Source organism: Podarcis tiliguerta (genome assembly GCF_965153285.1).
Source record: "Podarcis tiliguerta genome assembly, chromosome: Z".
NCBI classification, from domain to species: domain Eukaryota; kingdom Metazoa; phylum Chordata; class Lepidosauria; order Squamata; family Lacertidae; genus Podarcis; species Podarcis tiliguerta.
In genome coordinates this window covers 19,787,327-19,811,026 of record NC_139553.1, presented here as the reverse complement: position 1 = coordinate 19,811,026, position 23,700 = coordinate 19,787,327, and the positions used below count along the sequence as shown (strand labels likewise).

The window sequence follows — 23,700 nt, the reverse complement described above, 5'->3', positions numbered from 1 at the left end:
CCATTTGGTGCCCCCCACCCTTCCCCAGGGCCTGACATCCTGGCACATGTCAGGGATCCATGACACAACTGCCCCTGAGAAAAGGGTGACTTGACCTATCAAAGTCCAGATGCTGATGCAACTGTCCTTATGTATCCTTGGGATGTCCCTGGCGTTGCATCAGGTGAATGACATTTTGCATCTCGTTGTCTGACAAATGCCAGGATTTTGTTTTAACGGTAAAATTGTCCCAGGACAAAATTTGAAAGAACAAAGGAGAAAACATAGAGGCAAGATAGTTGTGAGCAAAACTGGAAGTCATTTATTGATGACTGTGGAGTTCCATTAGTTCCACAAAGAAGAGGAGGGTGAGGGGGTTGAATTACTCTAATAAAAAAATAAGAATATTTACAATAGAAGAACCTTAACCTATAAATCTTAAGCAGAAAACTTGTTCCTCTAGCAGTGCCCCCCCCCCCCCCGTGTGTGTGTGTAATAAAGAGAGAGCTCAAACCAACTTTGGAAAGCAACCAAGGAATACTTAGAAGTTGGGGGTTGAGCAATCCCTAACTGGAGCATGATCTGATTCAGTTATTTTCCAGATTATGGACTCCATAATTAAGATGCTGTGTGACTTGCATATAATCAATACAACAATATGCATTAATGCATCTCAGTAAAACAAGTAAACACAGACACTTTGCTTGCATGATCTCCAGAGGTCAATTAAGCCTCACTAGCTTGGCCAGCAGGAGTTGCAGGAACATTGCTTAGTGGCACCTTCCCCGCCATTTCCACTCCACTTTGGCACCTGGCACTTCATATTACAGCCCATAATAACCTACCCCTTCCTGAGTACGTCTACTTTTTCTAGTTTGTTTGTAGAAACCCTTGTTGTTGGCTGTTAGAGAGGAGATGGAACATAGTAAGGAGAGATTACACTTTGTCACTAAGGACCAGCACCTCAAATAGACAGCCTTGGGCCAAAATAACCACCTCCTATCTAAATGTTGGGGGATTCTGACCTGTCCGCTGCACCCCAAACCCTGGATGTTTCAGTGTCCTATCTACTGATTTGTTTATTTATTGCAATGCACTTTCAGAAGCAAAAGGGGAGCTGGCTTTCATCACCTGAGGGCTGCCTTGACCCTTGTTTGTTTAGGAACTGTTTGTGAGTTCATTTAGACCTAGGGAGGTTTACTGTAAGGCATCAGCTGCTGTAAACAGAAGTGTGATTCCAACAGTTTTGTTAATGATTGACAGCACTTTTTCTTCCACTTCCTACCTGCAAAATTCCAGCAGATGGTTGTAAAGAAGACCATCAACACAACTTTTCCCTTGCAGAGGATCAGGAATGATACCCCTAACAAGGAGTACCTCACAATGAGTACCCCTGTTGGACACCAGGGGGTGGGGCACCTATTCTGTTCCAGACAAGTGCAGAGCAATGGTGAAGGAACAACAGGAATGAGAAGAGGTTGCTAGGATGAGACATTCTGCAAGAGAAATCACTGGTTTCTTGCCACCTTAACTGTGCTTTCTCACACTTGTGTTGTAAATTAGTCTCTCGTAATTGGAGAACAAGCAGCCTCATGGGTAGGTAGCCTTATAAGATGTCAGTCATGATGCAGCATTGGCTGAAAGGGACAGGCCACAAATTGGGAAACTTTCAGGTTGGTGGATCTTTTATGTCTTCTTCCCCTTTGGAGTGAGATGGTCAGATCTTGGGTACTGCTGCTGCAGCTGCTACTACCCCCCAAGACTTTTTTGAGGTTTTTCTCCCTGAGGATGTTAATTTGCAACATCCCTTACCTCGTCCATCCATCCAACATTACTGGAAGTCTCTTTTAATCTGTTCATGTGCCCATTGGGTCCAAAGATCTGGATAACATTCAGTTCCTGTCCACTTCTTAGTTGTTGTCCAAGGATATGATAGATCACCAAAGCATTTCTAAGAGCTCTCAGGATAGCACATGTTAAAACTGGGCACAATAATTTTGCATATGTCTAAAAGAGATAATCTTCCTCCTCTTTTCCCATATCCAAAAGTCCTTCCCTGGGGCCAGAGTTTCCCTCAGCTTTTCTCTCCCTCACCTCCTCAGCACATTGCTGCTCTTCCATTACTGGTAGTGACTCTTCTGGGCTTCCTGGGGTCCTCCTCTGTGTGATAAGCTTTGGATCTTCCTGTGGTGGAGACACAGATTGCCCAGGTAGCGCAGGCTTCACTAGCTTCATTGCAAGTGGGTAGACATTGCAGAGCCACCAAGGGTTTTCAGCTGGGGTGGCCAGCTGGATCGGGGGATCAGGTCCTTCTGCAGGGACACTGGACTGCACTGCCCACTCCCTGGCTTGGCAACCCCGAGGAGATGATGGCACTCCTTCAGAGGAAGTGGATGTTTCTGGCAACAGATTCCACACAGAGGTTGGAGGTTTTGCAGGTGACAAATCTGCCTGCTGCCTTGTCAGTGGGGCAGGTGCTGGAGGTGACTTTGACAGGGGGGAGGGTGCTGGTGGTGACTTTGGCAATGGACTGGCTGCCAGCTTTGGCCGGGGCTTTGGCAAGGCGGTGGACACTAGCCTTAGTGGAGCCAGGGGGGCCAGCCTGAGCTTATGTGATATCTTCAGCATAGGTCTTTCCAATGTGGCCTCTGTCTTTGCAAAACTGCTGTTGGCAGAATTTAGTGGAGAGATGTTTTTAGCAGGCATGGAGATTATGTTCTTCTTCTTGCCCAGGGGATGGAAGACTTGCAGAGACTTTTTAGTAGGCATGGAGATTATGTGCTTCTTCTTGCCCAGGGGATGGAAGACTCGCACAGACTCTATCATCTGCAAAGCCAGGTTGGTTCTGGGGACCGCCTTTGAGGGCACCTCATTCTTTTGTCCCTTTACCCCAGCCAGGTTCCCTTTAGCTTGGGCCTTCTCTCTACTCTTAGTTTCTCCAAGATTTCCCCCCGGTTTGGAATCATTGTTTGCTGTCTTGGATTTGCTGCTGTTCAGCATGTCCTCACCCATTCTTAAAGCTTCCTGCTGGAGCCCAATGGTTTTTGCCTTCCCCTTTCTCAGAAAGTCTTGGCAAGGCATCTTTCTCTCCTCCTTGCATTTCTCTTCCTGGCTTTTCTGGCTGGGATGGCTTCCTCGAGAGCACTTGGCGCTCAGCCCTTCTTGAAGACGCTGGGAAGAGCCGCATGCCTTCAACTCTAGACTTGTTCTGGGGAAATTTCTCACCAGTTTGTCTTCAGTCAAAATGGCTTTCCTCTTCCCCTTTATGTTAGAAAATGTAGAGTCTGGCGCCTTTGACACCACAGACTTTGGATCGGTGTTCCGGCTCTTTCCAAATCCCTCTTTCCTCAGTTCTGGCTCTGCAGAGATCCTGGGGAAATGACTTGAGGGCTGGCCTGCCAATGTATCCACACACATTCTCTTGGCTCCTGTAACACTAGGAACCTTGCTATCATCTTTGATTTGCCCCTCACTCTGCTGTTGGTTTTTACTGGCGGTGTCACATTTAGGTCTTGCCTCCTGCCTTACAGTTGCTGTGGCTAACACCTGGTCGCTTCCTGGGGCTTCCCTGGATGTCCCCTCACTTGCCTCATTGGAACCCAGAGGTGTGGAAAGACATTCTGGAAAGAGTGGCTCAAAGGATGCAACCAGGTTATTGATCTCAGGGCAGTCACTGAAGAGATCGTCCGGCAGATGGAACAAACCCCCAAGGTGGCTTCCTTCAGCTGCCAACTGAGGGTGATGTGATTGGTCCCCCTCATGTGTCTGAGTGGCTACCACTGAAAGAAAGACAAAAGGAAGATACATTACAAGATATAAATAGACATCTCCTCTTCTATGACTTTGTCTAATCCTCTTTTTCCATTTTTTTTAAAAAAAATATTTATTATGCAATACAGTCACAGCAAAGAAAATAACATAGCACCAAGCCCATGGTGTCATCTTACATGGTCTTAATAAATAAATAAATAAATAATAATAATATTTTTTATTTATACCCCAACCATCTGGCTGGGTTTCTCCAGTCACTCTGGGCAGCTTCCAGCAAATAATAAAATACAATAACTCACCAATACAAACTACATAACCAAACTGAACAATTTCCACATAAAAATAAAGATACAAAAATTAATACAGTGGTACCTCGGGTTACATACACTTCAGGTTACATACGCTTCAGGTTACAGACTCCGCTAATGCAGAAATAGTACCTCGGGTTAAGAACTTTGCTTCAGGATGAGAACAGAAATCGTGCTCTGGCGGTGCAACGGCAGCAGGAGGCCCGATTAGCTAAAGTGGTGCTTCAGGTTAAGAACAGTTTCAGGTTAAGAACGGACCTCCGGAACGAATTAAGTACTTAACCCGAGGTACCACTGTATAAGTAATATCAGTTAATATCAGTAACAACAGCAAAAACTCCCCAGTCCTTGCTGGGCAGCAGCCACAGCAGCAGTCCTTATGAGGCCTGTCAGGTGCTGCCCTGGGCCAGTTGGAGAGTGGCAGGACCGGGGCCCTCAGGTAGTCAGCATTGGCAGTCCATATAGGTTCTTCACAGACAGGTTTGTTAGGCTGCTGAAAGAGCTTTCCTTTCTTTTCTCCTTACGTATGAAAAAAGGGAGACCAGGTTTCATCAAAGGTATTTTCCTTTATAACCCCATTTAATCCTCTTTTAAACCCATCCAAGTTGGTGGCCATCACTGCCTCCTGTGGGAGCAAGTTCTACAGGTTTAACAATGCACTGCATGAATAAACCCTTTCTTTTATCTGTACTGAATCTTCCCACATTCATCAGATGTCCACGAGTGTTATGAAAGAGTGAGGAAAACTTCTCTGTGTTCACTTTCTCCATGCCGTGCATCATTTCAGAAACTTTGATCATGTCACCTTTTCCTTATCTTTTCTCTAAACTAAAAAGTCCCAAATGCAGCAACTTTGCCTCATGGGGGAGTCGCTCCACCCCCTCAATCATTTCCAAACCTTTTCCAACTCTTTTCTGAGCTGAGGTGACCAGAGCAGTTGCACAGTATTCCAAATGGGGTCACACACAACAGATTTGTATAGTGGCATTATGTGCCCTGTACTTACTAAGTTTTGGAAGAAAGCGCTGGACTGTATAACTATGTGTGCAGAAAAAGTTAAAACTTTCAGCGGATAATATTCTTTTGAACCATATTGTACAGAAATGAACAACGGGACAAAGGAAATGGATTCTACGCACCCTGCTGGTGGCCAACAGACTGATATTGATTAATTTGTGGTCAGCGGCTACATATCTTCCAGACCCTTGATCATCTTGGTCGCCTTCCTCTGCACGCATTCCAGCTTGTCAATATCCTTCTTAAATTGTGGCGCCCAGAAATGCACACAATTTAGGAGGGTTCTCACCAAAGCAAAATAGAGTGGTACTATGACTTCCCTTGATCTGGACACTATATTTCTCTTGATGCAGCCTAGAATAGCCTTAGCATTTATTTATTTTTATTTTTTGCTATTGCATCACACTGTTGACTCATATTAAACTTGTGGCCTACTAAAGACCCCTAGATCCTTTTCACATGGGTAAGCCAGGTGTCCCCCATGTTGTATATTTGTACATCTGGTTATCCCTGCCTAATTGTAGGACTTTACATTTGTCCCTCTTGGAATCATTCTGCTAGTTTCGGTCCAGTTTTTCAATCTGTTAACGTCATCTTGAATTCCCAATTCTGCCTTCTGTGGCATTAGTTTGGCGATGACACCCAGTCTGGTGTCATCTACAAATTAGATGAGCATCCCCTCAATTCCTTCATCCAACATTTATAAAGACCTTGAACAACAGTTTGTTGCTGCATCTTTTTTTTTTTTTTTTAAGATTCCCAACAGCAGCTTCATAATCTTACCACTTTTACTTTCAACCACTCATTACTGTATACAAATAATGGCTGATAACTTTGCTAGAATATAGGCTTCTAAAAAGAATGGCAACCTCATCTATAGATGTAACAGCCACCCCAGTTTTAGATCCCTTCTACACAAGCTACTAGTAGAGAGATACTGTATATGGAAACCTTTAAGATTCTGTACGTCCTCTCTGGAAATAATGAATACATGTCGATTCTTCTAAAGAAGTAGCAAAACAGGTGATCTGGTCTTCAGAGGCAGTTACGCATCTCTCTCCCTCCCACCCCCACCCCCACCCCATCATTCATATATACATCTATATCACTATAAACACTATGTTACACAAAGGGAGAAGTGTATATACACACAGACACTGCATTTGGGTTTAAATGAATCCATTGCTTTTTGCAGTCTGATCATATGCATGTTTACTCCGAAGCAAGCCCTACAGAAGCAAGTCTACAGTTGCAAGCACAGCCGAGTTCAGTGGCACTTTCTCCCAGGTAAGCATAATAGGGGTGCAGCATCCTTAATTTATAAGCTTATTTTTGCTACATGTGAAGAAGTTTGGTTATAAAAAGAACTGCAGCAGCAAACTTCCTTTTTGCAGCGTTTGCAAAATGTGTTCATCTCCCACCACCACCCTGCTGGAAAAGTACCAATCCCACTTTGCTAAAGAGTCAGACTAACCCTGCGCTATTCCCTATACCTTTCGCTGTTTACCTAAAAAAGATGCCTCTCCGTTCCTTTGCTCATCATGGTGTCTGCTCATTATGGTTCGAGGCAGGAAATGAAAAAAGAGGTTGGGAAGAGCATCACATGCAAACTGGCAATTGTTTATGTGCCATTTCTCTCCCCTTGCAACTTTATCAAGAGAAAGGCGGGACTGAGAGAAATGGGAGGAAGATCAGACAAAAAAAGGGAGGCAGCTCAGCTTAAAATGAAACTATTTTCTCCAAGTAGCAGCAGATTGAAGCCTGCAATCTCCTCCTTTCTCTAGAGCAGAAACATTTGTTCCTCATCCATTGCTTTGTGCGGCCTGATCCTATGGATGTTTACTCAGAAGTAAGCCTGCTAAATTCAAGAGGGTCTTACTTCCAAGCAAGAGTGGCTAAGTTAAAACCTGATCACTTAAGTCCAGTTCTACAGCTTGGTTTTGCTACACGTGAAGATGATTGGTTATAGTAAGAATTGCAGCACCCAACTCCCTTTTGGTAGCGTTTTTGCTGGTTCAAGATCAGCTTCATGGTTCAGCAAGGATTTGAACCCTGGTCTCTCCCAGGTCCTAGCCCACTCTTCTAACCACTACAATCACACCAGCTCTAGGTGCATTCCAAAGTGTAGGTACTGCAACACTAATAGATGAAGCTCCTACGAAGACAGAATGGCGATTATGTGGCACCCATAAGAATGTCAGTTCCAAAGATTGAAGTGGCTGAGTGGGCACAGATGGTCCAAGCTGAGCTGGGAGGCAAACTGGTCCCAAGAAACATACACTGAGGGCTCAAATCAAGTCAGCAACCAAAAGAGGGGCACCCATGGAAACTGCGGTTGTATGAACTGGTTTGCCACCATCTCCACAGTATAACCCCCAAGATTCTACGCCACCAGAGAATGTTATGATGCAAAAGAGGATGCAAAGAAGAAGAAGAGTTTGGATTTGATATCCCGCCTTTCACTCCCTTTAAGGAGTCTCAAAGCGGCTAACATTCTCCTTTCCCTTCCTCCCCCACAACAAACACTCTGTGAGGTGAGTGGGGCTGAGAGACTGTGACTGGCCCAAGGTCACCCAGCAGCTGCATGTGGAGGAGCGGAGACGCGAACCCGGTTACCCAGATTACGTGACTACCGCTCTTAACCACTACACCACACTGGCTCTCAAAGCAATGGGCAGTTGGGCTATTGGATCAGTGAGTGCCAAAGTAGCTGGTAGTGGCCCCTGAGAGTGGTGGGAACCTGTATCACATTCCTCTTCTTCTTTTTGCCTGTTCTACAAATGCACGTTGGCTGTTGTGCAAAATGAAATAAACCCACACATTTGAAAGTACTTATGACTTAGTGGGAACATCTATTGCCCAACAAAATCCATGGAATAGGCCTTAGGGATGGCTAACCTCAGCACTGTTGGGTGTCCCTAGGACTTAGTAAAGGTAAAGGGACCCCTGACCATTATCATTATCATTATCATCTCGCTTTATTGGCCGAGGGAGCCAGCGTTTGTCCGCAGACAGCTTCCGGGTCATGTGGCCAGCATGACAAAGCTGCTTCTGGCGAACCAGAGCAGCACACGGAAACGCTGTTTACCTTCCCACCTGAGCGGTATCTATTTATCTACTTGCAGTTTGATGTGCTTTTGAACTGCTAGGTTGGCAGGAGCAGGGAAGAAGAAGAAGACGAAGAGTTTGGATTTGATATCCCGCCTTTCACTCCCTTTAAGGAGTCTCAAAGCGGCTAACATTCTCCTTTCCCCTCCTCCCCCACAACAAACACTCTGTGAGGTGAGTGGGGTTGAGAGACTTCAAGGAAGTGTGACTGGCCCAAGGTCACCCAGCAGCTGCATGTGGAGGAGCGGAGACGCGAACCCGGTTCCCCAGATTACAAGACTACCGCTCTCAACCACTACACCACACTGGGACCGAGTAATGGGAGCTCACCCAATCGCAGGGAATTCGAACCACCGACTTCTGATCGGCAAGTCCTAGGCTCTGTGGTTTAATCCACAGTGCCACCCGCGTCCCTACCCTAGGACTTAGCTGTGACTAATTTGGGTAGATTGTGCCCTTCAGCTTTTGAACCAAAACCTCTTTCTCTTGTCTATCCCAGTTTCCATGTATGCAGGTATACGTTGCCCAAAGACTTCACCTGTTCCCTAGATGCAAACCCTCAATCTCACTGCTTGCTTCTCAGATTCTCTCTAGCCCCCTGGGACAATGGAGGGTCCCTTCTAAGCACCTAGATAACTCAATTTCCTACCTGCCATGATGACAAGAGGACGTTCCCTTTATACAGGGGTGAAACTGGATTGTGGCTCATTAGGCCTGTCTCACCAATGCTTACCAAGGAAGCGTCCGGTAAGAAGTAGACAACGGAATTATGATGATGCAAAAAAAAAAAAAAAAAAGTTTGTTGCCATCTCTATGGCAACCCTGCATATGCTGAGGAAGGGGCCAGGAGAATCTTAGAATCAGAATTGGATGATGGAAGATGATGTCATTGCAGAAGGCTGAAAAGTGGGCCAGAGCTTAGGGTGGGGGAAGTGTGATCAGACTACCCTAAGCACTAGGCCATTCTTTGCAGGCTCCTTGGGAAATCCTTTGTCTTCAGCCTGATTTAAGACAGCATTGGGGAATGGGACTGAGAATTTGTACACACAGTTGTGTGGATTCGCCTTTGGGTTTTGTCTGAAGGGAAGACCAGCATGTGGCAAATATTAAGTGCCAACTCCACATCAGGTCCAGGCTCTAGGTTCAGTCAGATCCAGCTTTATGTAGCTGTGTAGTTATTCCAGGTTATCTTTTGGTTTCTGCATTGCAAGGAGAGGATTCCCATTACAAGAATCCGGCTGTGCTGTGAATTGCAAAGTCCTGAGTTCAAATATCCCAACACAGATTCACTAGATAGCCTCTGGAAAGGCCACTTTTTCAGCCTGTAGTTTTCAGTCTGCTGCATGGGCTGGGGAAAGATTACAAGATAATCTTCGCTCAAATGTGGGTAGCACCCTGGAGAGCCCTCCTGGCTCATGAGGAGACCCTTTCCATTTTCCAAAGAGGACATCCTCTTTGGGATCGGAGTGGGTCTCCTCGGTGTTTTGTTGAGGCTGCTCAGCTGACACGCAGGGAAGCTTTCTTGAGCGGCCTCAGAAAGTCTCTGGCTCATGGCCCCCTGTCAGTTTTTTTCCTTTTTTTACAAGATTTCACTCATGGTCAATGTGAATTCCTGCCTAAAAAACAGTTAACTGAATCTTGGTGGACATGTAAAAAAAGCTAAAAACTATTGAATACAAATACCTACACTGATACAGAGGATTTGAAGGGCAATTTTCCTGCTGGGACTTAGATAAACAATTAGAAAGAGACTATGGATCTTTATTTCAATACACGATCACAGTGCTAAGACTTTCATATGCACAAAGATGGAAAGATTTATCATTACCTACAGTGGATGAATAGTTGTTGAAATTACTGGACTTAGCTGAGACAGTGGAATTCATGTGTTTGCTCAGAGAAAAATAATTGTCTACATTTACTAGACTGGAAACTTCTTATAGACTTTGTGTAAAAAAGAAAATGAACTTACATGGGTTTGATAATTGAAGAAAATATTGGTTTATAGAAAGTGGAATTTGGGGTGTTATCTTGGAGTGGATGCTTCAACAATTTTTTATATATAGCTGACAGACGAAGAATCAAAAGCTCTCTCATCTTTCTTTTTTTGAGTTTTTATTTGGATTAGTTTTTTATATTTGATTCAAAAATATATTGCATATTCTTTTGTGTATTCTTTTTGAAATTTCAGTAAGAAAATAAAAATTCTTAGCATACAGAACTTGCATGTTCATTTAAAACTTCCTTGACTCAAACCATTAAAGTAGGCTTTTTTCTTCTGCCTTCCCTTCCTTTCTTCTTGAAGGCAGAAAGCAGTTCAAGCATCAAATGTAAATTTCCACCAGCAGTTCCATATCTTTTTGTTATAAATCATAAGGCTCAGAAATAATTAAGGGAGACTTTTGTAGATCCCATGCCCATTAGGGCTCTTACATGGCTTTGGGTCCAAGGTGCTGATTCCTCAGCTCGCAAATCACTTAACCCCCATCAGAATTCCCAAGAGCTGACTGGCTTTCAGCCTCTTGAAACAGAAAGTGGCTTTTCCAGAGCCTCCTATTCACTCTTTTTTCCAGAGTAAATTTAATCGCCAAGATTTATGTCTGGCTGTCATCATTCACCATGTAATGATCTCCACTGGCAGCCCACCAACAAAAGACATTCAATTCACCATGTTCCTCCTCCAACATGCCCCACAACTGAAATATCTTCATTCTGTCTGAAAAAACACTTTGTACATGTTATGTACAGTACTGAGTTGACTAGGATCCAAAATGCAGCAGTCTGATTGGTCCTAGAACAATAGGATCCAAAATGCAGCAGTCTGATTGGTCCTAGAGCAATGCAGCAGTATGATTGGTCCAAAGGTGCCACCCAATCCAGCTCCAGGTGGAAGTGAATCCACAACCTGATTGGCCTACAGGAGAATCCCGGAATTAGCCAATCACGGCAGCCCATTGTGTAAATAATGTATATAAAGCAGATATCGTGGGGGAACTTCCATTCCTCACCACTATGAGCTGAATAAAGAGCATGAAATCCACTATCGACTCTGAGTATATTTCAGTACACCTTAGTCATGTTGCTTGTTCTAGGAATCATAGTCCTTAAAAGACAGAACCTTGCCCCTGATTTGGGAGTGTTGGTTCAAAGTTGAAACAGAAAAGTTTGAATGTTGCTAAGGATCTACATTTGAAAATGAAAGTTTTTGTTTTGTTTTTACTCGGCAAACTTTGGGACACAGAATAGATTCCAAATACCTCTTTCAGCATTTTTATTTATAAAAGTTTGCAATTAAAACAATTTACACCTTTTGCTCCCCAACTGAAGCGCGCACACACACACACGCCAGCAGTGAGCTACACACAAGACTGGAGTTACAATTAAGATGGGTAGAGATTTATTTTCCTGCCTCCAGCAAATGGCAAGACAGCAAGCAGAGGAAAACATGGATCATATATTAAAATTTAGTGTTTTTGGATAACATTTCTCAGGTTTATTAAGGCAAATGACAAAAAAAACAAAATAAAAACTGCTCTAAATGGAGATGGGATGTGGGAACTGCTTGCCCCACATCCCTACTTCTCAACTAAGGGGAAAGGCAAAGAAGAAGAAGAAAAAGAAGAAGAAACCAGTCTCCCACAGGCTGTGTTCTGAATGCTGAAGTCCTGACATATTAAAAGGTATTTAACACCACGTGGGTCACTTGGGACATAAGACTCTGCAGCTTTCCCCTGTCAATTTCTGACTTGTTAGCCACCACACACACACACACACACAGAGAGAGAGAGAGAGAGAGAGAGAGAGAGAGAGAGAAAGAAAGAAAGAAAGAAAGAAAGGGAAAAGCATACTGATATTATTTGCTTATTTTTTCTGTCCCTTGTCCACAAGATTGGTAACAGTTAACCTGAGTTCTGCTGGAAGGTCAGTAGTAGGTTTTCTTTTGCAGTTAGAAAAAGTATAATCTGCCCAATAAGTTGCAATTAACACATGGTACTCCCAACACAATGTAACCTCTAGACAGCATAACTCAAGCATTCTTTTCAGAAGTCACTTCAAAATATATTTGCATTTCAAGAGAGAGATAATTCCCTGTACGGAAGGAACCACTAGGCTTGCATCACACCTCCACAAAGAATTAGGGGCGGCAGGGGCAAATCTATCATGGATGTGCTAAGACCACACAAACAAGCCTTTGCTAAACTAACATCCTCCAGATGTTGCTGGTCTACAATATCCATCAGTCCCAGTAAGCATGCCTGTGCTGGTAGGGGATGATGGGAGGTGTAGTCCTATAGTCTCTGGAGGCAACAAGGTGTGTCATGGTTGGCATAAACTATTGCATCACTTTGCATAACTTCAATGGAACATTCTCCTAGCATTCTCCCATCAACAGACAACAAGCATTTGAAAATGTCCTGATGTACAGAAGACAAAGCGCCAAGTGTTCTGATAAGCTGGTTAAGGATGGGTATCTTTTGCTATCTACCTTTATCAACAGCTTTGATGGATTGAGACAGGATTTCTACTTTCTTATGCATCAGCAGCATTCTTCAGAAAGGGCAACAATGCCCTTTCGTGGGTATTTACAAGAGGAGGCGTAAGCAGACAGACATCAGTTGCATTCTCAGAGGAATCAGAAACACAAAAGGGACCTTCAGCATACTCCTGGGGACCAGTCCTGCCTTTGTCCAACACACAGCATAAATACAGGTAGATAAATTAGAGGGCAACGTTGGGGAAAGCCAGTAACCGAGAGGCTTAACAGAGACAGAAGCCACCTTCATTCAGCTTTGGGGTCTCCACTGATTTTGTGTCACTATGGGGCAAAGGTGAGGATCATCCAGCTGATGACGAAATAGAAGAGGAAGATGGGGTAGACTGCCAGGGCTTTACGATTTGGGGGCTGGCTGTCTGCCAGGAAAGCAGTGGATGCTGAAAAGAAAGAGAAGGAATATTTAGAATACACACAAACAGTTGAAAAAGCAGAAAATTGTGGTTGTATCCAAAGCAGCCCCAGCAGCACCTACATTTATTCTGTGTCCCACATGCACCCCAAAATCTTCCCAGGAGGACACCTCCCAACCCTCCAGAGCTTATGTGAAGGTGTGCAATGGGGAGCAGAGGGAACAGGAAAGTTCTGTTCCACTGTCACATGTCCCTTGCATTAATGGAATGGGAACACTGGACACCAACCTGAAAATTTAGATAGCATCTTAAAAACATAAGAGTCTGCTGGATCAGGCCAGGGTCTCATCTAGTTCAGCATCCTGTTTGCAGAGTGGCCATCCAAATGCCTGTGGAGACCCTCAAGCAGTATCTGAGTACAAGAGCAACTCTCCCCTCCTGTGGTTTCCAGCAACTGGTGTTCAGAAGCATTGCTGCCTCTGACTGTAGAGGTAAAGCACAGCCATCATGGCTAGTAACCATGACTAGCCTTCTCCTCATCCATGAATTTGTCGAATCCTCTTATAAAGGTATCTAGGTTGGTGGCCACTGCCTCTTGTGGGAGTGAGTTCCATAGTTTAACTCTAACTCTGTGATGGAAGGACTTCCTTTTCTCTGTCCTGAATCTCCCAACATTCAGCTTCACTGGATGTCCATGAGTGTTATGAGGGAGAAAAACTTTTCTCTATTTGCGTTCTCCATGCATTAGACCGCAGAACGCCAGAGTCAAACATGCTACCAGCTGAACGAAATGCTAATGCTAACCCTGAAGAAAACGTGAAGAAAATCATTGCCACACAGACAAGCTCCGCTTCTTCTGTAATGTTTTTAAGCAGCTCTCTCCTAGCTACTTACTGACAGTGCTGGACAAATCAAAGATGGGAATTGGAGGACGCAACCCTGCTGAGCTCATGGGGGCTTTTGCAGACAGGACTGAAAAGGTTCCAGACTGCACTTCCTTCTCAAACATACCTAGTGTCGACCAGGCAAACATGGCCACCACGACTAAGAGACGCACAATGAAGCCAGGAGTATCAGAGCTTGCTAGCAGGACAAGCCTGCAGACCAGGAGAGCCACCGTCAAGGGGAGGATGCAGTAACCCAGGACACAGAGGCTCTGAAAAAAAGATCTTGGGAAGGAAGAAACAGCATTAAATTCTGGGTGGGTGTGGGGAAGAGAAAGGGCAGGTGTATTGCACTCACTTCTGGAGCACAGATGATCAGCTTCTGGATTCTGGTCTCCAGACAGCAGTCCAGAAGCATATTGGGGAGCATAAATTACCCCTCATGAACGGCCAGAGGCTTCACAACAAAGCTTATGCCATGCCACCTTAAGGGCTTTGTGATTATGTGGTTTGAGAAGTGCATATGACTAAGTGGCAGGGCAGCAGCTCTACTTTGGAATTCCCTGCCTATTGATGCCAAGCTCATGGCTTCCCCGCTCTTTTCAGCACCTGCTGGAAACATTTGTGTTTAGACAAGCCTACTCAGGCATGTAGAATATTGATGTATGTATGTTTTAATCTGTTTTTTAGTTTATTGATTTTTTAAAAAAATGTTTTAAATACAGTCTACTCCCATTTTGCGCACATTCAAAGAACACGTATCACCACAAACCCAGAAGTGGCAGGAAGAGGGGGTGTAATGGAGTGGGTTTAGGCACGCTCTGCCAATGCATGTGATAACCTGCAATGTAACCTTTGCCTGTAGTTCTTTTAAACTGTTTTCACTGATAATTTGATTGTTTTAGTCTCTTTGTAACCTGCTTTGAGGTTTGTTTTTACAATCAAGCAGTGTATAAATTTTATGAAATTATAAGCATTTACATACAAATATGGACACTGACATTTGAGTCCATGGGACACTGAAGCATAGCTCTGCCTCTTACGGCTGAAAAAGATTTCCTTTTCTCCAGAATGTGCAAACATCCAGCAGAAAGGGAGACTCAACAGAGTCTGTTCTCAAATGAGAATGCACACGGTGCAGCCTAAGATGGCAGTCTTTGGCAGAGGCCTTAATGGATTAATTTTTTTTACAATATAAAAAAGGTTAATTAAATAATCAACATATTTAACAACAAAACAAAACAAAACAATGAGTCAGTTAGTGGCATGCTATTAAGAGAGCCATTGTACATGGTTGGATAGAACACCGGAACGTGTAGAGGTTCAGTTATTTTATTTTTATCTCATAAAATTTATACACCGCTGCATTGTTAAAGAAAAACTTCAAAGCAGTTTGCAATCTAAGGTCAGACTATAAAAGGTTATTGTTCTAGCATGAACAGAGAGCACTAGTAATAGTGGGCATTAGTATGTAATCAGTACCAAATAAAGTAAAATTTGGTGGGGACCAAATATGACTTTATTTGGCTAGGTGGTGCCTCTTGAAATACGTATCATGTGTAAACTTTTCTGAAATTGGGATGCATAGGGCCTTCTGAAACCAAATGGGAATGGGAAAGTCCAATGTAATTTCTGCATCCCTGAATGATGTCAATTTAGCTGCAGACAACAAATATATAATAAAGAGTTTTACAAACTAGTTCTGCATTGCCCTCTTTGGATATTGAAAATGAATGTGGCTTGGCATCAGGGTTGACTGGGCTGCCTACAATCTCAGGGATTTCTTGTTTTTCAAAGGGACTCTTCGTTGTTACTCAAGCAAAAAAGGAAGATGTGGGGAACAGCTTTGCAAGGAGGGCTGCCTCTCTCCCATCTCCCCAGACCCCTGCCACCAGAGAACATGGTTACAGCACCCACCCACCACACACTCACATGGTCCCTCCAAGCAGCTTGGAATTCAGTGTGATGACAACGGCTCCAAACCAAATGATGACGAAGACCTCTGCAAACTGGGGACCTCTGTCTTCCGTGCTATTTGCTGCTCCTCCCTGAAGCATTCTGGGAAAGTGGGGGAAACAAGGGAATTAGATCAGCAGCAAACAGTGGGCAAATCTGGAGAACTGGTGCGTTGGTTTAGGAGTGTCGGACTAGGGACTGGGAGAGACCCAGGTTCAAATCCCCACTCAGCCATGAAGTTCACCGAGCCAGTCACTCAGCCTGACCTACCACACAGGGTCATTGCTGGGATTAAATAAGGAGGGGAAGAATCCACAAACTCCTTGGAGAAAGGACACCACAAACTCCTTGGAGAAAAGGGCAATGTGCTGTAATTAAGTTAAATAAGAAGTCTGGATGGCATGCAATTACTTCTTCACTGCCCTCTGTATCAACAGAATTCACTGCCACATTGGTGCCGAGTCGAGGGATGTGGCAGTTGAGCCAATGTAGCATAATGGTTTCAGTGTCAAGCTAGGACCTAGGAGAGATCATGGTTCAAATCTTCCCATTTGGCCATGTAGCTCACTGGGTGTGACCTTGCACTCTCAGCCTAACAGGGTTGTTGTGAGGACAAAAGGGCAGAGAGGACCAGAACCTTGTACACCATCTTGAGCTCCCTGGGAGGAAAATTAGGATATAAATGTAATAAAAAAAAATAAACTTTACCCTCTGCCAAAAAGGAGAAGCCCTTGTGTGTAGCCTATAGCCTGTTGCAGCAACTGCCAAACCCAGATTAGGCCCTATATGAGGATCCTGAAAATCATAATCTTTAAAAATGCTGGCTTAAAAAAATATTAGTGTGGCATTTTTTTATTCATATTCTACATTGCTTTGGTTTATTATTGTAGCTTCAGCACTGCATTTGGCTGTTTCCCCCAACAAATCCCAGAGCAACGAAGGGGAAGGGAGGAATGTTGGTACTTACAGGGCAAGTAAAACACACAGGACTAGAGGACCCCATAAATCCCCTGGAAGAAAAGAAAGAGAAAGAAAACCAATGAAGGGGTGGGGAGCTAAGAAAAGCATGACTTCCTTTTCCTCCAGCCACTCTCTGCCTCCCTCTTGATTGTAGGGCATCAAATTGTTTATTTATTCCCCATGCTTCGTTCTAAGGCCCTAGTGCATGTTACAACATTAAAAAAATATATTAAGAAGACTTTAAACGACTTGCAATCACAGAAATAAAATGGGTCTGTATCCTCTGAAGGCAGAGGGCTACCCATTGGGCCCCCTCAGCACCCAAAGGTCTGTAGGGAAGAAGGTGGCCTTTGGGGTATTTGGGGCCTGAGTCATTTAGGCACAAATGTCAGGTCAAATCCCTGTATCACTACATTAAGTTTCAAATGGAGAATTTAACCCACCAAATATTTCACTTAAAACTTCTCTTCCCTCCCCACCACACCTCTGAATTCCTCATGTTACTACCTTGCTTGAAAAAAATGCTGATTTTTAGACAGGTTAGTAAGAGAAAAAGGTGGATATATTTCCACAGGTTTCAAAGCTTTGAAATGAATCTGGCACTTACAGTCTCTCAGGAGGGCACTGCTCTTTTTGGGATACATGACATGGACAAATTTCTTCCCAACTGCCTTCAGGTCCCGCATCTGAAAAGTTTGAGGCCTGTATTACTGGGCTGTACAAATTTTCGGTCAAAGGACGCTATTAGAGCAATGCTAACCCTCTCCCCCGCCCCACAAACTGACAGGCTGGATGGGGTCAGAACATGGCCCAGGTTCCTCTCTGCTAGGTTCTATCAACAGAGTGCTTTCACTGAGCTGAATGCATGGTGAGCAGAAGCTATCATCAGTGGTTGCTGGTGCAGACCCACAAAACAGGGCATTTGTATGGTAAAGCTGGGCTGACCAAGGATACACTGGCTCTTGAGGCACTCCAGCTAGCAGCAATGGGCCTGATCCAGGCCTCCCTGCTATGTCAATGTAGAACAGCAAAAATGACAGGTATACTGTGACACGCAAACCACTCCCACCCCCTCAGCCTGGAACAAGCAGCAAGACTCCTAGATGCCTTCATAGGAATGTAGGGGGCTGCCTTATACTGAGTCAGACTCAGTATTATCTACACTGATTGGCAGCAACAGCTCTCCAGGGCTCCAGGCAGGGACCTATCCTGGCCCTATCTGGACATGCCATTGGGGGGCTGAACCCGGGACCATCTGCACACAAGGTTCTACCACTGAGTTATATCCCACCCCTTGACAGATGGCATGCCATGTTAACATTAAGATATTGTGTTACAGACAATAAGATTGAACTGTGATGCATGTTTTTTATTTTCATGACTTCTGACAGGGTCCCTGCAACAGGGTCAAACTAAGCTTACTCTCGGGTTGTGCCCTATGGCACAATCTAATTATTACACACCCATCAAGTGAGCAGTGTGCCAGAGCCACTTAAATTTCCACATTATTAATTACTGTAAAACACATCTTTGGTTGAAGAGGTGATATGGTTTGCCAATCCCCGAAATTAACCTGCATAAATTGCAAGCACTTTGGAAACTCAGATTACACCATTTTAAGATATTATTTTAAATTTCTACCCCTCAGCCTCTACAAGATGCTTACAATTGTGTCCTTAACCGGCTCATCCAGGGTGGAGTTGTCTTCATCTGGGGAACGAGATCCCACAGGAACTGTGATTTCTCCTTCGACTGGAATATCTTCCGATATTGACACATCTGCAAGACCTGCAAACTGCATATTTTCAACACACTTTTAATTATTGTTATTATTAGCTTTTATGAACCACCTTTCTGCAAGGCACCCAAGCCAGTTTACAATTTTAAAGGACTGAATCAAATGACATAACACTTGAAGTTTAAGTATGCAAAAGCAGGGAGGGGTAGCATTCTTGGGGAAAACAAAGCATACAATGTATGGTTATGATTGTTTTTTTAGGTCAGACTAAAGCTCTACATTGAATAACCGAACTGTAGAGCTGGAAAAGGACCCTTAGGGTCATCGAGTCCAACTCCCTGCACATCTACTTAACAGGTGGCCATCAAACCTCTGCTTAAAAACCTCAAATGAATCACAGAATTTTAGAATTCTAGGTACCCCCCCAAGGACTATCTAGTCCAACTTCCTGCAATGCACCAACAGGCTGGACATGGTGCTGTTAGGATTCCAGCATTTGCCTACCAGATATATGCATCTTCTAATTAGGAGCATCCTATTTTACGCTATTGCAGCTCTGATAGAAATTTAATAAATAATAACTGTGGGGGAGATTATTGTTTTTCTTTGTTACAATGTTATTGTTATGTATTTTTGTGTTTTTATATTGTAAAGAGCCCTGTGAACCTTTGATGGGCAGTATAGAAAGTTAATAAATAATAACAACAATAATATTCACTGACAAATATAGATTCAACAAAATTTGGGGGCCTGTTTCTTAAAGTTTTTGAAACTATTTTTAATATTGCGTTTCAATATTAAGCCCATTTCAATTTTTGTGACCCACATATGACTGAAAGGCTGATAATAATTTGCAGCAACAATAATAGTAAGAATAATGCTGATTGCAATGCAGATTGCAACCACAGAGGGAGGAAGGCTGCAGTTATCAGCCCCCATTCGCCTCTTTTCAATTTAAACGTAAGAACACAACAGCCTTGTTGGGTCAGCTCGAAGGTCCCAACCTCCATGGGAACCAACGAAGGAGGAGGGTGGAGGCACGAAGAAGCCCGGAGCTGCCCTTCTCGAGTACTTGGCTGGTGCTCAGAGGTAGACTGTCTGGGACATGGAGGTTCGACTGCCCTTGGTCTTCTCCCTCCCTCCGAGAGCGCTATCAGGGGAGGAGAGTGGGGTCACAAGCATTTTAGTCGGGCAGGAAGTCTTGGGGACCAGGAGCGCCCTGCTTCTGACGTCATCCCATCTTGTAGCAGGGAGTTCCGTCGGTCAGCCCTGCGCCTGAGGGGGTCTCACGCCCTCCCCGCAGCCTTCTTCAGCCGGTTCCCCTCCCCTCCCTTCGCCTCTCCGACCCACCAGCGGCTTTGTGCCTCCATCAGCCCGCATCGCTGCCGCTTCCTCGGCTGCAGCCATCTTGGACCCAGCTACTATGGAGCGACGTGGCCAGCAACCACGCCCCCTACCGTGTGTGCGTCATCATACCGCGCCATCGTTAAGGCGCTTCTGTTGTCATAGCAACGGAGGAGGCCTAGGTCTGAAGGCAGAGGCGGGGTGCAGGGCGCGGGGTCGCTGGTGGGGAAAGAGAGAGCCGAATTTCTCATAAGGGAGCATAAGGGCCCCTCTTCTACTCCCCCACGACTCTGAGTCACACGCACACTATGTTCCCCCAAGTTTTGAAAAATGATCATGAGTGACAGCGTCTCTTCCCCAACCTGGGAATGTGGGCTATAACTCCCATCACTGTCGGCTAGCACGGCCGGCGGGCTGATTGGACGGCGGGGGACTGGTGGGGCGGCGGTAGCGCTGGCGGGGCCTGATGGGAGTTGTAGGCTGAGGAATGTTGATGGACGTTAGGTGCTGTTATTGTTAACATTACGCCACCTTTCAGGATATTAATCCCAGGTATTATACTGTTATTGTTGTTGCTATTTTACCATCTCCGCTAATACAGATCCATAGTATATAGGATTGCAGAGGTGCAAGGGTACCGAGGGTCATCTAGTCCAATGCAGGAATCTCAGCCATCGCAGGAATTGCCGAATGGGGGTCCACCTCTATTTGATCGGCGAGCCAGAAAATATAAAATCCCACATGAAACTGCTGAATCAGCAAGAAAGTGAACGTGACTTTTCCTGAATCCTGATTAACTTTTGAGGGTCAAAAACACAGGAGCTACAATTTATGCTTCAGATCCATAATCATGGCTTCCAAGAGTGTATTTCCAATAATAAAACCACACTTCTACAAAGTGCAAAACGAAGGGTACAAATTTATTTATTTCAATATTGATTACATTTCTATCCCAACTTTTCCTTCAAGGAGCTCAAGGCAGCATACATTATTCTCACCATTCTCTCTCTCTTTTTTAAACGCTTTTTATTAAGTTTTCATTTCAAATATGCCAACACCAACAAAATACACAGATATTTCAAATCTTTTTACATCTGTCTTATTTTACACTCCGTGGAGCAGTTGACTTCCCTGCTTCCCTTCCGCAGGTTTTCTTATTCCAATCTAATCCACAGTTCCTTAGTAGTAACTAAGCCATGACATAAGTTTTATTTCAGTACTGCTGACGTCTTCAAGTTTCTACAGTTCTCACTTATATAGACCATAAATTTACTCCATTCTTTTTGGTACCTTGTTTCCTCCTGACTAAAAATCCTATGGGTCAGTTTTGCTAATTCTGCATATTCAACCATCTTTGTCTGCCACTCCTCCACAGTTGGTAATTCCGGTGTTTTCCATTTCTGGGCTATCAGAACTCTGGCATATTCTCACCATTCTCATTTTGCCCTCACAACAACACTGTGTGGGGTAAGTTAGATTGAGAGGCAGTGACTGACTCCCACGGTGGTACTCAGTAAACATGGCCAAGTAGCAGGATTTGAAACTTTGTCTCTCCCAGGTCCTAGCCCAACGCTCTGACCATCACACTAGCACTGGGTTAAGTCATATTTTTTCAGTAAAAAAAGAATAGCATCAAAGTTCTGTATCTTAAACTACCATCAGTGTCAGAATGCATATTTATTTCTTTTACTATTTGCCTGAATTTTGCTCCATTTACCGTATTTTTTCCCCTATAGGGCGCACCGGCCCATAGGGCGCACCTAGTTGGGTTTTTTTTTGGGAGGGGGAATAAAGAAAAAACCATTCCCCCCCCCCCAGCTTGTCGGCCAGTGTCGGGGCTGAAGGGGGAAGCCAGGGGTTTCCCCATAAAGCCCCGGCAAGTGGCTCAGGGAACAGCGGGCGGCCTTCGGGATGAGCAAAAGGGGACCTTCAGGGACAGCCTCTCTAGCCTCCGTGGGGCAGCGCACTCCGCTGCCCTGCAGAGGCTTTGAGCAGCCATCCCCAAGCTAGAAGAGGGAGACGGAGCACTCCGTCTCCCTCTTCTGCCTTCAGGGACAGCCGATCTAGCCTCCGTGGAGCAGCGGCTTGCGGATATCTGCCCGAAGCCTGGGGCGCGCTGAAGCAGGGAACCGCAAGCCTCGGGAACTCCCACGGGCTCCCCAGGTTTGCGGATAGCTTCCTGAAGCCTGGAGGATAGCTTCCTGAAGCTCTCCAGGCTTCAGCGAAAGCCTGCATTCACCCCATAGCACACACATTTCCCCTTCATTTTTGGAGGGGGCCTATAGGGCGAAAAAGACGGTATGCAACATTAAAAAAATTCCTTTCCTGTTTTTAAATCAATAGTCAGGCTAGTCTATTGGTTTAAAACCAATATTGGTTTTTAAACCAATAGTCAGGGGGCACTGTTATACAGTGGTTCCGCTCCTTCCTCCTGGGCCGTGTTCAGAAAGTGTTGGTGGGGTATGAGTGTTCAGAACCCTGGGCTCTCACTTGTGGGGTGTCTCAGGCTTCCGTACTTTCCCCCATGCTTTTCAACATCTATATGAAGCTGCTGAGAGAGATAATCAGGGGGTTTGGGCTGGGTGTTCATCAGTATGCGGATGATACCCAGCTCTACATCTCTTTCAAATCAGAACCAGTGAAGGCGGTGAAGGTCCTGTGTGAGTGTCTGGAGGCGATTGGAGGATGGATGGCAGCTAACAGTTTGAGGTTGAATCCTGACAAGACAGAAGTACTTTTTGGGGGGACAGGAGGCAGGTGTGGAGGACTCCCTGGTCCTGAATGGAGTAACTGTGCCCCTGAAGGGCCAGGTGCGCAGCCTGGGAGTCATTTTGGACTCCGCTATCTATGGAGGTGCAGGTCAATTCTGTGTCCAGGGCAGCTGTTTATCAGCTCCATCTGGTACGCAGGCTGAGACCCTACCTGCCTGCAGACCGTCTTGCCAGAGTGGTACATGCTGTAGTTATCTCTCGCTTGGACTACTGCAATGCGCTCTATGTGGGGCTACCTTTGAAAGTGACCCGAAACTACAACTAATTCAGAATACGGCAGCTAGACTGGTGACTGGGAGTGGCCGCCGAGACCACATAACATCGGTCTTGAAAGACCTACATTGGCTCCCAGTACGTTTCCGAGCACAATTCAAAGTGTTGGTGCAGACCTTTAAAGCCCTAAACGGCCTCGGTCCAGTATAACTGAAGTAACATCTCCACCTCCATTGTTCTACCCAGAGACTGAGGTCCAGCACGGAGGGCCTTCTGGCGGTTCCCTCGTTGCGAGAAACCAAGTTACAGGGAACCAGGCAGAGGGCCTTTTCAGTAGTGGCACCCCCCTGTGGAACGCCCTCCCACCAGATGTCAAAGAGAAAAACAACTACTAGAAGACATCTGAAAGCAGCCCTGTTTAGGGGAGCTTTTAATGTTTAATAGACTATTGTATTTTAATGTCCAGAGTGGCTCGAGATGGGCAGGGTAGAAATAATAAAATTATTATTATTATTATTATTATTATTATTATTATTATTATTATTATTATTATTATTATTGGCTCTGGCCTTGACCCACCGAAAGCCCCCAGAGCCTCCTTTTGTGCATATTTTTATGAATTTGTAGGGTGCCCGGAGTCTCCTAAGTTCTGATTGCCGTGTTTAGCACGGGTAAAATACAGGCCAAACAAATCTTCCTGCGTCCAGGCCAGCCTGAGTCATTAAGCAAACAAAGACAGTGTGATG

General features: G+C 44.8%; 2 protein-coding genes across 2 annotated transcripts; both read right to left on the bottom strand.

Annotated features, from left to right (window-relative positions):
- Positions 1-275: 275 nt before the first annotated feature.
- Positions 276-8,957, bottom strand: LOC310669509 (uncharacterized protein). Its single transcript, XM_083423732.1, has 2 exons — positions 8,833-8,957; positions 276-3,758 (listed from the first exon to the last, which is right to left on the bottom strand). Exons 1-2 carry the CDS (start codon positions 8,837-8,839, stop codon positions 1,987-1,989), a joined length of 1,779 nt encoding a protein of 592 aa, XP_083279858.1. The 5' UTR covers positions 8,840-8,957; the 3' UTR covers positions 276-1,986.
- A 2,482-nt stretch (positions 8,958-11,439) lies between these two features.
- YIPF6 (Yip1 domain family member 6) lies at positions 11,440-20,085 on the bottom strand. The gene is made up of 7 exons (XM_083424088.1): positions 19,977-20,085; positions 18,555-18,683; positions 17,496-17,574; positions 16,896-16,938; positions 15,905-16,030; positions 14,100-14,257; positions 11,440-13,115 (listed from the first exon to the last, which is right to left on the bottom strand). The coding sequence occupies exons 1-7, from the start codon at positions 20,031-20,033 to the stop codon at positions 13,000-13,002; spliced, it is 708 nt and encodes a 235-aa protein (XP_083280214.1). The 5' UTR covers positions 20,034-20,085; the 3' UTR covers positions 11,440-12,999.
- Between the last annotated feature and the right edge of the window lie 3,615 nt (positions 20,086-23,700).